Here is a 13,722-nt window from a genome sequence, read left to right as displayed (position 1 = left end):
ATCTTGTGCTCACAAAACCTGTAGCACAGGTCCACAAGGCCTCTATTCCGACTGCGTACATTGTTGCGTACCATCCCTCTCTTGAGATTGCTCTACCTTTCAATCCTATTCAACAAACATGCCATGCAGGCAGGCACTTTGCATTTAGCCACGGGAACTACCTCAACCTTTACAAATGCCTTAATGGTTATAACTGGACCAGGGTGCTTACCCGCCATGGTTGCTCAGTGGCTATGGTGTTGGGCTGCTGAGCACGAGGTCGCGGGATCGAATCCCGGCCACGGCGGCCGCATTTCGATGAGGGCGAAATGCGAAAACACCCGTGTACTTAGATTTAGGTGCACGTTAAAGAACCCCAGGTGGTCAAAATTTCCGGAGTCCTCCACTACGGTGTGCCTCATAATCAGAAAGTGGTTTTGGCACGTAAAACCCCAAATATTATTGGACCAGGGTGCTTGAGGATCAATGCCCAACCTTGGCCACTGTAATGTTGACCTTCGTGGATCGAGATGCGATGTTCGAGTTCATACTACAGTGTCGTTCCTGCACCTTAAAGGGGCTCTGATACACTTTTGAAGATGGTAGGAAAATGTTGCTGATTTGTCGTAGAGGCTGCTGTGAACGTGTGAGCCAAATATTAGACAAATTTAGTATAGCGTACGCTAAAAAATAGCGGGTCATCACTGCGCATGCGCTGAACGCTAAATTAAATAGCGGGTATAGCGGGCACACGCAACGCAAACGCGTTAGCATTAGCGTTTTTGCGGGGTTTGCGGAGTTTGCGGGAAACATGGCGGCGGTCCCGGCTGCCCGCTTCGAATTGAATTTGGCGTTGCTTTTGTAAAATGCACTTCGTTCGTAGCAAATGACTGTGTAAAAGGGTTTCGCTTAGTCTCAGGCCGCTTCGACGACACAGTATTATGGATAACCTCATGGTGTTTTCGAGAACGCTTCTCGTTTCAAACGAGTCAAAGCCTAACGAAAGAAACATTCGAGATGTCAGCGCCACCTATCGCTACAGGCGCGAAATAGCCGCAACGACGGCATGTGGCCTCCGAGATCCGAAGATATCGCCGGCCAACTAAAATTGTAGAAAACGTGCACTGCTTAGCGTACGCTATATTATAGCGTATAGCGTACGCTATAGTTGCGTACGCTAAATTAAAACTGTCTATTGCTGCGCTGCACGCAACAGGGCATTTGCAGTCACCCGTCAAATGCAATGTCGTCGGGCAGCATCATCGAAAGCAGCTGGACCTACCAACACTATGGGCTGACTTTGTGATCGCGAGACCATTCTCGGTAATATATGATTGCCAATTGTGAGTTAAATAAATCGAAATTATATAGGTTTGCTACCTCAAAGACGCAAAAATAGCTTCCCCTTTGCACTGTGCTTACCTGCATCTGCTGCACGTGACCTCCGAGGTAGCAGCAGCTAGCTGCGTGGCGTAGTCTATCGCAGCTGCGTTGAGCCCTTTTACCGCCGTGACGCTCAACTTTGGCTGGGGCTTTGCCCTTTTGGCTTCCCTGCTGTGTAGCATCGAACGTGCTTGCGAGAAGAGAGAGAATGCTGGGTATCGGTGTGATAACTCCACTTAGACTTGGAGAAGTAAAAACATATACATGTATATATGTATAGTTTATGTGTATTGTGCCTGTGCTAATTATATGCTCTCATTCTCTTTCACGTTGTTTTGCTCCGTGATTTGTGTTCATTAGGCTCTTTTGCTGCTACATACACCATTAAATTTGTACCCTATAAACCGGAATATAGGTCAACCCCTGATCTTGACTCTTCCAGTTGATGATTCACAATATGCTAAAGACCTCTATATAAGACGAAGGGAGGCTTTAGCTGTTCTTTTTTGGGAAATAATTTCAACTTATATTCTGGTTTATACAGTACTGTAGTGCACCACAACCAAGCTGTCTGTGGTCACATATTCAATAAATAAATAGATATGGAAAGAAATAAATAAATAGATAAATAAATAAATAAATAAATGTGGTACTATCACCCATGCTAGGATATTTTTTGTCCATATATTTGGTAAATTGTAGCCAGTCAGGAATAATTGTAAAGGTAGTTTAGTGCATTTCAGCATGAAAAGAATGCACTTTGGCCAGTTTTGTTGGACCTGCATGCAGGAAATTTTGCTGGTGTTACCTGTTCAAACCAGTATGTTGGCACTGCTTGTGAGAGTGGGACGCCTTGCTCTCCTTGTGTAGGCCACCAACAAAAAGCAGGCAGTAGTGCCTGGCGAAGCATGACTTTCAGCATAATGCATGAAACAGCATATAATGTACATCAAGAGACCCTGTTCGTCACAGGTAGCTCGAGTTGCAGAAGAATTTTGCGGCCCCCTCAGGTCAGACGTGCTATATTCCCTTCGGCCATGGTGTCCACATTTGTGGATGCGACCTGTTTTGGCCATTTCTGTGCAGTGATAGCAAGGAACAAAGCACAAACAATTAAGCTTAGAGTAAATTGAACATTCTGGTAACCTAAATTACTTCCATCTTACTTCTGAGTGATACGTATCATTACAAAGTACCAGTTTAGTGAAGGCACTACAATGTCTTATGTGACGTTTGATGGGGGGCATATCGGTAGCAACCTCAAAATATAGTACTGTATGTATTTTTGTTAAATGCTTGCGGCCAATGAATAACGTGTGCACGTAATTCGAGCGGGTGATTTAATCCTTTCCGGGAAGAAACATAGCGTGACTGACTTTGCAACATTCAAATGTTTAGTTATTATGTAATTATGATGACACATCATAAAATGCACACGGAGTCATTCTACCACATTGATTTGCTTTAAGTGGAGTCGCAAGCACCCTGGCATCAAATTCTCTGTTTCACACGTGTCGACAGTAAATCATAATTCGGGACTGAACGGGATATGGTACAGACCCTTTCAATCTTTACAAGCATAACGCCTGGACTGCCTCCGATTTCGCCCTCTGGCATAGCCCGCTAAATTTAGCGGGCAAAAAGGATAAGGACGAATAAGAGGAGTATGTTAAAACAGAAGCCCGTAGGATTTCTATACTTTCCCCCTGTACATAACTATAATGTTACAAGGCACGTTTACCATTAGCTATATAAAGAAGTATACGTATTAGTCTAGTGGCATAAGGCACCCTTCTTTTTTCTGGAAATATAAAAAGAGACTTTCCATACATTGAAACAACCTAATGACACTTTTTCTCCTCTCTCTCTCTTCTTTCTTTTCTTTTTTTTTTTCCGGTGTAGTAGACTGATGAGACCGCAGGGGCTGTAGGCCTGCTGGTGTTATGATGCACATAAAACAGTGTATAGTTTGATGTATCGAGTCAATGTTTGCCTTTACTGTCATGTCAGTCAGCATTGTTGTTTTTTTTCTATTTCCTTTGTTCTTTATTTTATTTTTAGGAAGTTTGTAGTGTTAGCAGGCGCAAATCTTTATCCAAAGGGAAAAAAAATTGCTGAACTTATTTTTAACGTGTCCATGACCTTAACACGTATGTTCGGTACATGGTATAAAAATGCATCCCATCATGTGGGCTGCCCTTGAATCAGTTTTGTAGCAATTTTAAGCCATTAAAAAAGAAGAAAAAGAGCTAGTCTCTGCCTAGCTAGCATAAATGACATCGTTGATAGCCATTTAAGTGATGTGTTCTATACATATTTGATAGGCCTGCACAGGAACAAGAACACAGTCTCACGGCGGTATATCAATGCCAGGAGGTCTTGCTTCATGCCCTCTGATTGTTGTTACTTCTTTAATTAAGTTTGATTTTATAGAGGGCTTTACTCACTGTAGGGTTTTGCACATGTTGCACAAGAGCACGTGACCTGGTGCATGCAATGTGAAGTTTCATACCTGCAGAACAAATCAAGCTTGAAGGCACTTCTGGATATTGCATCACTTAGGGACATGGGTATACGTGTCTTTTCCAGTTAACTGCTGTCTCATTTTGCGCCCGAAGTTTGCATGCGGATGTCATTTCATTGTGCATTTTGTTGTCCAGTGGTACAATTTGACAGAGCTTTCTGCCCATCCGTTTCTTACTTGTGCAGTCTGTGACATCGCGGAAGACGATGAGGCTGTGCGCGACACAAGCCCGCCTGGGGCAGGAGGATGACGCCCTGCTGGGCAGCATCCCCAACATTGATTTCGACGTGCTCTTCAGGCAGGTTGAGTCGTGCGAGCTCCCCGAGGAGATGCTCAAGAGCCTGATGCAGGCTCTCAGCACAGATGCGGAGCAGCCTCACTCGACCGCGGCCGAACCGCCATCATCGATCACGGCAAGTCTCGGCTCAAAAGCGAGCGGTCTGCGCTTAACACCAGAGTTGAGGGCTAGCCCTCAATCGACGCCACCTTTGGGCAGCGCAGCTGCAAAGTCTGTTACCACAAAAGCAAGTCCGGCTTCTGTGAAACTCTCGAGTGCCGCGGAGAGCCCTGGTGTGAAGAGCACTTCACGTGTGTCCGTAAAGCTGGAAGCGGCAACGAGCTTGGCCGATGCTGGAACTTCGTCTTCGGAGGACGAGTGCATAGTGGTTCCGAGCCCAACGAAAAAAGTGGTGCCGGTGCTGATAGACTCGGATGATAACGGCTCTACGGACGAAGAAGACAACAGGCCGAGCACAACAACGCCGACAGTGAAGGCGTTAAGCGGAAAGGTATGTTTCAGCCGCCCTGATCTTTCTCACCATGAAAGCTTGGCAATTTCTATCGGCAGGAGTTTTGTCTGCTTGTGATAAACCTGCAGGTCAGCGGTTCTTTGTATATGCAAAGGCAAGCTTTACAGTACCATATTTGCACAATTCTAATGCACACCTTTTTCTAATAAAAGGTGCATGCAGACTTACGTAGGCATTACAATTGCAACTAATTTTACTCAATATTAAAAACGAAACCGGCTTTTACTATGCAAGGTAGCTAGGCACACTGCTATCGAAAGGGTCGTCTGAAGAAAGCGACGCTCAGAAACATTGCAAGGTGGGTCAGTGGTGCGTGGAACACCCTCCCGTAGACGATGCTTGCATGAGCCACCTGAAGTGACATTTCTAATACACTAGATGGAACTGAAGATTACTTTATGTGGTCAGTAGACAGCCAGAGGGAGGTGTCATCGGACTCTGATAGGAACTAGCTGCTAAGATTTAGCTCGGTGTATGTCTGTGTGCCTTTTGTATGTTCCATAAAATCCTTTCAACGCGGTACGTGCTAGCTTGGGTTTCATTACTTGGTGTGCATGGTATAATCAGCAAGAAGTTATTGTTTTTTCTTTGATATTTTGGCGGTAATATAACTGCACGTTACAATTTGTGGCGTGGTAGAATCATGCAAATGTGCTATTTTCGCTTTGCAGCAGCAGAATGTGTCATCTGAAGCGCTGTGAGAGCTCCCCCTTGTCAACAGTTCATGCATGCAGTATTAGCTCAGGTGACTAAGGTTATGTAAGCATTAGACTCGTGGACGAAAAGAAACAAGCTAAATATGAATACAAATAAAAATCAAGGCAGTCAATCTCAAGAGCTAAAGATAGACCAATCTCCACAAAATATAACATCACTTTTCGTTCTTTGAAATTTGAAATTGTAAAATCTGTAAGGGTTCTTGGTGTTCACTTTTTCTGAGAGGTTAATATGGGAAGACCAGGTAAATTACCCATTACAAAAAATTAGGCCATATTACAGGGATATTAAATATAAGTCGCTATTTACTACTGCAGTCCATGAATTTATGAACGTAGGAATCCTTTTTCCTTTCCTATTTAAATTACTGTAATGTAGTATGGTGGTTGCTATGAACGGGTGAATGTCTGATTTTCTGTTTATTAATTACTTCTCTCCACCTTGCGGGTTTCCGCAGAACTACTACGTCACACTTGTTCAAGAGACAGCATGGTAAAGTTTAGTGATCTATACCGGTATAGGCTAGGGTGAGCGTATTCTTTAGGTGATAAGCAATGAAATCTTATTTTTACGGAAATTGCAAATGTAGAAGGAAGTACTGCCACCTATGACACTCAGAGGACTGAACTATGGAGAGTTCCGACTGACCGTTCCACGTATGGTTTACTACCGTTGAACAATAATTTGCCGCGCTTAACAAATGAATTTTATATATTAGGCATGGACTTTTTACTAGTTAACATTCTAGTTTGGCTGCATTATTCATTATGTAAATTGCTTACTTCTGTTTATACAATTTGTTTTTGAGTGCATTTGTTGAGGCATTTCTATATGTCATGCTGCCTTCTGTTGTTATTGCCATTGCCTAGTTCTTGTTGACCCATTTCGCAACATATCTTTTGAGCTTACGCACGTGTCAGTGGTGTTTACTGTATGTACTGACATGCTGCACCTGATGTATGTCTTCATTGTCTTTTCTTTTAGCTATTAGTTTTCTTTATTGCGTGTTTTGCTGACCTGTATCGCTGTCATGTTGTCATGGGGTGGAGGGCAATCAAGCCCTCTCTTTTACGGCTTTTTTCTCACCCTCCTGCATTGTTCAATGGAGAATAAAGCTTCATTAATTCATAGTAGTAGCGCGTTAATATGCATTTGTGAAGACGAGAAAAATGAGTTTCGAATTGCTTTGTGAACTTGGGGCTTATAAAGTTAATTCAGAAAAGAATAACCGTACGAATAAGCCTTCTCCCCCATCCTTTCAATTCTCTTCAAAATTTTTGAGAGGGGATGTCACAAGGGAAGATGTTCTTTACATGTATGATAAGTGTGTATATGTCATATAGTATGCATTTGATTTGATTAAGTTGATTTCAGGTTATCATCTCATAAAAGAGCATCGTCTTTGTCACGAAAGTGCACATTTTTATCTTGTGATAATGTATATGTATGTAGCACGCAAAAATTATGCAAGGATTATTTTAGACTTGCTGCTTTGTGCCTCGCAAATGGGTGTTCTGTAATCATAAAGTTGATGCATTCACTTTCTTTTTTTTTTTCGTGTCCATGCCTTCCGCGCGTACTTGCACATGCAATAAAATCTTGATTTGATTTCAAAACATCCACACGCAGGCCACACCTGAACATTGTGCTCAGTCATCGTCACCGCTGGCACAGGAAGGCGGCCATCGAGTGCGCAAAATTCAAAAGCCCGCCCGAAGAAAAGGCAGGCAGCCTTCCGAGAGTGTGGACGGCATCCTCGCCGACAGCGCCGCAGCATTGTCGAGGCTCCTGCCCGACGAAAGTGGCCGCAGCAACGTTAGGGTGGTGGAATTGTCCCAAGAGTCGAAGAGGCCGTCACCAACGTTGAAGAGCACCGCACCTACCACTGCTGCCCGCTACGCCGGCTCCACGGCCACGGTCTCCTCGTCGGTAGCGTCCAGTAGTCGTGGCAGGTGTTCTGCACAGACATCAGTTTCCCCGCCGACCTTTCCAGAGGTAATCTGCTATGCCAAGTTCCATCAGATCTCGATTGAATTCAGAGTGACGGGAGTCCTCTTGTATGTGTAGCTCTCTTTGCCGCACTCAGTGCAAATACTGCCCACTTGCTTTCTGCCTGTGCCTTGAAACGCCTCAGAATTTATAACATCGTGCAACGTCATTGCCTTCTCTATTCAAGGAGTACAGCTCAGTCAGTCCCTGCTCCTTTCTACACTGTGCCGCAGTGCACAGGGCAGCTCTGCACGGTCAGCAAGTTTAAACAATTTATTTAAGCAACACTAGGGCGTTTTAGCATAGTGTTACTGTTCTTCCATTGCCACTAGCACTTTCTCCTAGCCATGCACAGTAAATCACATGCATGCGCAGTCAGGGGTACGTGGTATCGGTAACAATAATATGCCTCTTTCATTTTCCTGTGCTGCCTTCTGCCGCATGCTGCTGAAAATGTTTTGGAAGGGTCCCCGAGCTTTCGCCGGTTAATTTGTGTACCTGTGCCCACGTTGAGTGCGCGTCGGTTGTGTATTTCGTGTATCGCGAAGTGTTATTAATGGCTTCTTCGGGACAGCATGTCGTTCCTGAAGCCATGTAGCACTCAATGACTACTTGGTGAGCAGGCCTGAGTGCGCTGTTCTGCAAACAGTGCGGCCGATAAAGGCACGCTGAGTTCCATTTAGCAGCACAGCTGCCTTGGAATTTGTCACTGATTTCTGCACTTGGACATCACTTTTTTTTTTCTTTCACACATTATTTAGACGTTTCGCATATTCAAAGATTCTTCGAGCGCCGCCTTCTGCGTCAGATTTATTAGAGCAGTGCACTTGTTTGCATCAATATCTACAGCCGCAGGTCGTTGTTATCGTCAAATATTGTGGAAAAAGTCCATCGCTGTTATGAAATAGAGTAAAAATGTAGCCAAACATGCATGTGTGCGCATATGTGCCATGTTGTTACACCCTGAGACGAGTCAATATGAGCAGCCCAACCACTTAAACAGTGGCAACAGAGAAAACTGTGCTCGCATAAGTGCTCATTTGTAGACCATGTTGTTCCCTCATGAATACGCACGGATGCCATCACTCACACGGCGTTGGTATAAATAGCAAGACGGTTGTTTATGCTGCTGTATACCAAATACACTGTCTCTTGTTTGCCGCTTGACACAGAGGCAAACAGTGCATCTCTGAAATTGAGAAATGTGTCGGCAAAGGAACACGTACAGTTCCACCCTTATAGCGAATATATATAGCGAATGCGGCCGACAGCCTACAGGTAGGGTGACATGCAGATGTTGGCACAGCGCTGTGTCGCCGCTTACCGCTTATTGTGTATGCGCCATGCGAAGTGAAATGTAGCTGATTTGAAATCGCTAAGGCCAGAACTGGACTGTAAAAGTCTGTAAGAGTAAAAGCTTGTGCATTTCAACTTGGTAGGCGTGCTTGACTCATTTTGAGCACAACTAATCATATATACAAGCGAAGACGCTGTCGCTATTGTGTTGGTTCGATGGCCGATCGCGCGGGGTTCGGTCGAACGATGGTCGGCACGCTGATTTTGCCGGTGCCTTCGACAAGAAAGCCTGTCACAGTTCAAATAGCGCTCGTCGGTTGCACCATTGTCGACCTGGTATGATAAAAAGGTTTCAGTGACGCACAATAGTCAGTCAATCATTGTAGTGAGCGTCTCGTCGGTCTCGTATCGACCCAGTGTTGCCGGGCCTTACGAGTACGTGCAATCAGGAATGCGCTGCCACCACCAGCAAGTGAGGACCGACACTAAAAGACTTCGTCAGCAACGTGATGTACTTAAGTGTCGCCAAAGTGTAGTGCACAGATTTTTTGTTAAATTAGCAAGCCATTCATGAATGGCGGCAGCTACCTGGCTCAGGGTGCAGTCCGGACAACACGGACAATGCCCTGACCGCTTTCTCCTTTAAAGTGGAGTTGCGGTCTTATGCTACGAACGTTTTCGGCACCGCACCAACGTCGAGCTACCAGTAGTGTTTCAACGCGGTACGTGGCACGTGTGTTTGCAGCAGCGCGCGCCCAAGCACTTTTTTTTTTTTTTTAAGGGGGACTTCATCGCGCGCGGCCACGCGCGCGACCCTTTCCAAACGTTTTGTGACTAATCCGCTAGGCCAGGGCGCATGAACCGTCGCGCCATGAAAGAGGCGGATTGTAAGCTGGCAACACTATGCTAAATTTTCTACTGCAGCAGCTCTTTGCCGTCCGAGATGTCTGGCTGCCGAAAGTTGCACAGATCTCACCAGTTTCTTTATATCCAGGCTCCCTTGGAACAGCTAGCAGCAGGGCATTCACCGCTGCCAAACATCGCAACCTCGTCACCACTACCGTCGGTGGCAGCCGTACCCAAAGTGGAGCCACCCCCAACGCCACCACCTCCTGCCACACCGCCTGAAGATGCTGCGCCACTGGGTGCCATTCCACCAGGTGCCATGCCACCAGGTGCATTTCCACTGGGTGCCTTTCCACCGGGTGCCTTTCCACCGGGTGCATTTCTACCAGGCACATGTCCAGTGGGTGCCATGCCATCGGGCACCACTCCACCACTTCCTGTAGCAGTGAAGAGCCTGGTCGGTGACCTGACGCTTCGGTGCCAGCAGGAGGACGCCATCCGCCAGGAACTTGCGCGCATCGAGGAGGGCATTGTCTCTGCCCTCGCCACATTGGAGCAGCTCAGGAAGAGAAAAGAAGAGGTGAGAGACGTAGAGCAGGCATTGTCTTAGCATTGCTTCCAAGAGCCAAGTCCACGTAGCCATGCAGTTTCCTACAAAAATTACTCCGCTGGAAACTCTGGTGCTACGGTCTACAGAAGCTGGAAGTATGGCTCTTCACTTAGCAGGCAGAGGTGGAAGGCCTGTGCCAATTGTGCCATCTCACGCCGAACCATCCATCTACACCGACTTGCTCCAAAACACTTATTTCGAATCAGTCCCTAAATTTAGCAAGGATGGGCACAATAAATGGCAGCCACACAGCCATAGTCGTGCATTGGCTAGTGTTTTGCTCTTGAATCCAATCGTGTGCAATCCACACACACAACCCCCCCCCCCCCCCCCCCCCCCCAGTGGTAGCGTCATTGCAGTGTGGGTGTTTGATGGTGCATTCAGACTAGTCCACCAGAAAATTAGGAAGGTTAATTGTTTTTGTGCTATCTGATACATTACGCATGTTTGTAAGTGTTTGTCACACTGACATTCTTTTTATGGAGCAGTCGGCAAGAAAAGCTGTGCTTTCAGCTTAGTCGTACGGTCTGCTCTGTGTGTAGCCCATCACTTTAGTTGCAGTCAAACTTCGTCAATTTAGATTCCGTGGGACCAAACAAAAAAAAATTTTTTAATTAACCAAATGTCGACTTACCGAGGGTATCAAGAAAACAATAAGCAAATTACTACGTAAACTCTTTTATTTACGGAATGGGACAGCAAATCCTGTTTCTACAAAAGCACTCCGGAAGCTGTAATTCTCGTCATCTTGTGATTGGTTGGCTCTCACAGCAGCGAAAGCCTTGTGACTTCTTTCGCAGCGCGGCCACGGCGCGTGCTTTCATCTGGGACGCGCATTTTTTACTGCCGTGGACACATCCTGATTATTTTTTTTCGCCAGTGAACTGACCGCCAACAGATCATCCGTCCATCTCAATGTAGCCGGTGCTCTTCATACTCAACAGCTTTGCTCCAAGTCAAAACAATACTATTTGCCGCAACCGCTGCAAACCAAACCATGACTGCTATCTGAGCAATCGTGGACGGCGACCTTGTGGTTCTGAAGGCACACGGCTGACGCTCAGACAGAACCTGTTCGCTGCAACAACTGAGGATGAAACCTTGGTCGCCATCGATGCGATTAGGGATGGCAGCAACGCAGCTATGAAGACATGCGTCCGACGCCATGTTATGCGCAGTGCTAAACACAAGAATAAAGGCTTTAGAAGCACCAATAGGGACGAAGCATTGCAGCGTTTCTGTCATTTACGTAATATTTCCACTGATGACCATGGCCATGCGGTCTCCACCACTTCGTTTCTGTTGCATGCTAGTGCCGTTTTTGCTCTTTTGCATCGCACATTTGTGGTGTTCGGGGGAGGTCTGAGATTTGTCCGAATCGACCGAGGTAGGGCCAAATAGGTACATCTGAATTGATGAGAGCTTGATCACATTAAATAATGCATACACCTGCTGAGACCAGAGGACAAGTCCGATTTTGAGAATGAATAAGGGTCGAATCAACGATGTCTTACTGTATTGTAATACATTTTAGCGCTCGCTTGCTCTATCTGGTAGTCTGTGACAATTAATGGCAAACATCATCCTAGCTATGTGAAGTTCAAAATATATTTTGCACATTCACCATGCCCGGTCACTGTGATGACAGTGCGGTACGAGGACATAACATCTGCTTACTCTTGTTAAACTTTTTGATCACAAATCTCTAGTGACAGTTGTGGTTGCCCCTCAAATTCGTGTTCCGGCTACCCAATTTTCTGCTTGACAGCACCGTTCCAAAACATACTTTTGCCACTGCAAAATGCAAGTCAGGGGTCGAAGATCTTGGTTTCAGTCAATGTTAGTGTCCACATGGTGTTCCTAAAATGCTGGTGAAAGAGACAGAACAGACACTTTGTTCGCAGTAGCAATGTTCACAGTGTGACTTGTGCAGATGGGGTCCAAAAAATTTCATAAGCCATCGTTCGGCTTCCAATGTTCCAAGGTTTCCATGATGCACTGGCTCTGTGGATCTCGTAGCAGTGCCACGAAAAAGTCCAAATACAAGCGTTTGCAAAATATCAGCATCTGAAAAAAATCAGTCGGCAACTGTATAGCCTAAGCTTTTAGCTGCCTATGTAATGCCAGTCAACATTTATGTTCCCTCTAGTAAAAAAATATCAATGCTCCTCAAGTGATGTGGAAACTGGCAAACATGCCATAAAGTCACATTTTTCCTGTGATAAATTAACACCTGTAACTCATTTTTTGTTTGGGCTATTCGCTTTAATTTACAATTGCAGATGGTTTCCGCACAATGTTTTTTTGCTCCAAAACGTACAATTCCTGATCGAAACCTGCTCTGAGGTGGCAAACTTGCTGTTCCCAGAGTGGCTCCAAAACACTTTTGGTCACTTCCACCCCTGAGTATGTTATGGGAATGACAGGCACTCCACAGATATGTCTAAACTTCATTTTTCTTTGCCTTTAAAGAGCTTTGTTTCTGCGCCAATTCATCAGTGTCTGCCAAAGATTGTATTATAGTTTCATAAATGCAATTTGCACTCATCAGACTTGTGAACAGAGACTGATTGCATTGCTGTGTTTGCAAAACTACCATATTTACCCGATTCCAATGTGCCCCCAAATCTAATGCACACCCAATTTTCACGGGTTTAGTTAAAGCAAGAAAGTAAAAGTGCACCTGAAATGTAACATGCCACTGATCATAAATGAAAATTATGGCATGCCCCCCCACTATGTTCACGATCAGAAAATACTATACATGCAGAATTTAGCTTCACTTGCTGGATCTTTAATTGTTTACTGAGCTTTCATAAGGGAGCGGTGCATCATCATTGTCATTTGCACTTCATTTATTACATGTACTAAGCACACAGGCGATATTCTCAAGCGATCACTTTAGAAATACTATTATCACTCTCGCGAGTCTCTGCATTGTACATGTTGAAGTACGAGTCCGACAGCGTTCCTGGCACCGTGCGCAAAGAGCAAGCTTGGAAACAAGCCAGAAACGATAGTGGCCGATTACGCCAACGCACCCGCTGCCTGCCGACTTGCACTAAATCTCACAAAAGTGATAGCAGGTCTGGAAATTATTGGGCAAGAACACTGCTCTAGATCACAGTTGAGCTCAGAATCAACCAAGAACAACCTTCACAAAAAAATGCTTTGTCGCCATTTTGTGGTGACGTTGATGCCGCAAATGTGTTTTTGCAGTGGGGGACATTTTCGGACCCATTTCCTCTGGAAAAAAGGTGCACATTCAGTTCAGCCTAAATAGGGTGCGAGTGCGCGGAAATTTAGAAAGACATAGAATATGTAATAAGTAAGGCCACACAAATGTTTGAAGCCACAATCACAAAAATCACAAATCCACTATGGCATCCCACACACCCCTGCATTGCCTTGGGTCATCAAACTCAACGATCTTGCACCAATGCGACTGTCGCCTCCTGAGCCGGTGAAGGAGACGGCTCTCGTGCTCGACCTGGGCGGTCGCAATGTCTGCTCCTCCCAAGATCCCGTGGCCACGGCAGCTACCTCTTTGCCTCGCCTCCTGCAATCTC

At 45.4% G+C, this 13,722-nt stretch overlaps 1 protein-coding gene across 5 annotated transcripts in view; it reads left to right on the top strand.

The window, feature by feature from the left end:
* Positions 1–13,722, top strand: part of LOC135904741 (mucin-17-like) — an 84,903-nt gene that overhangs the window by 29,157 nt on the left and 42,024 nt on the right. For all 5 annotated transcript variants that reach the window (XM_065435695.1, XM_065435696.1, XM_065435694.1 and 2 more), the window contains 3 exons: positions 4,072–4,674; positions 7,042–7,407; positions 9,692–10,123. In XM_065435695.1, the coding sequence (XP_065291767.1) occupies positions 4,072–4,674; positions 7,042–7,407; positions 9,692–10,123 (1,401 nt within the window). The remainder of the gene's footprint in view (positions 1–4,071; positions 4,675–7,041; positions 7,408–9,691; positions 10,124–13,722) is intronic.

Source organism: Dermacentor albipictus, chromosome 7 (genome assembly GCF_038994185.2).
Source record: "Dermacentor albipictus isolate Rhodes 1998 colony chromosome 7, USDA_Dalb.pri_finalv2, whole genome shotgun sequence".
Lineage (NCBI taxonomy): Eukaryota > Metazoa > Arthropoda > Arachnida > Ixodida > Ixodidae > Dermacentor > Dermacentor albipictus.
The sequence above is the reverse complement of the archived record's forward strand: the minus strand, read 5'-3'. Positions and strand labels throughout refer to the sequence as shown.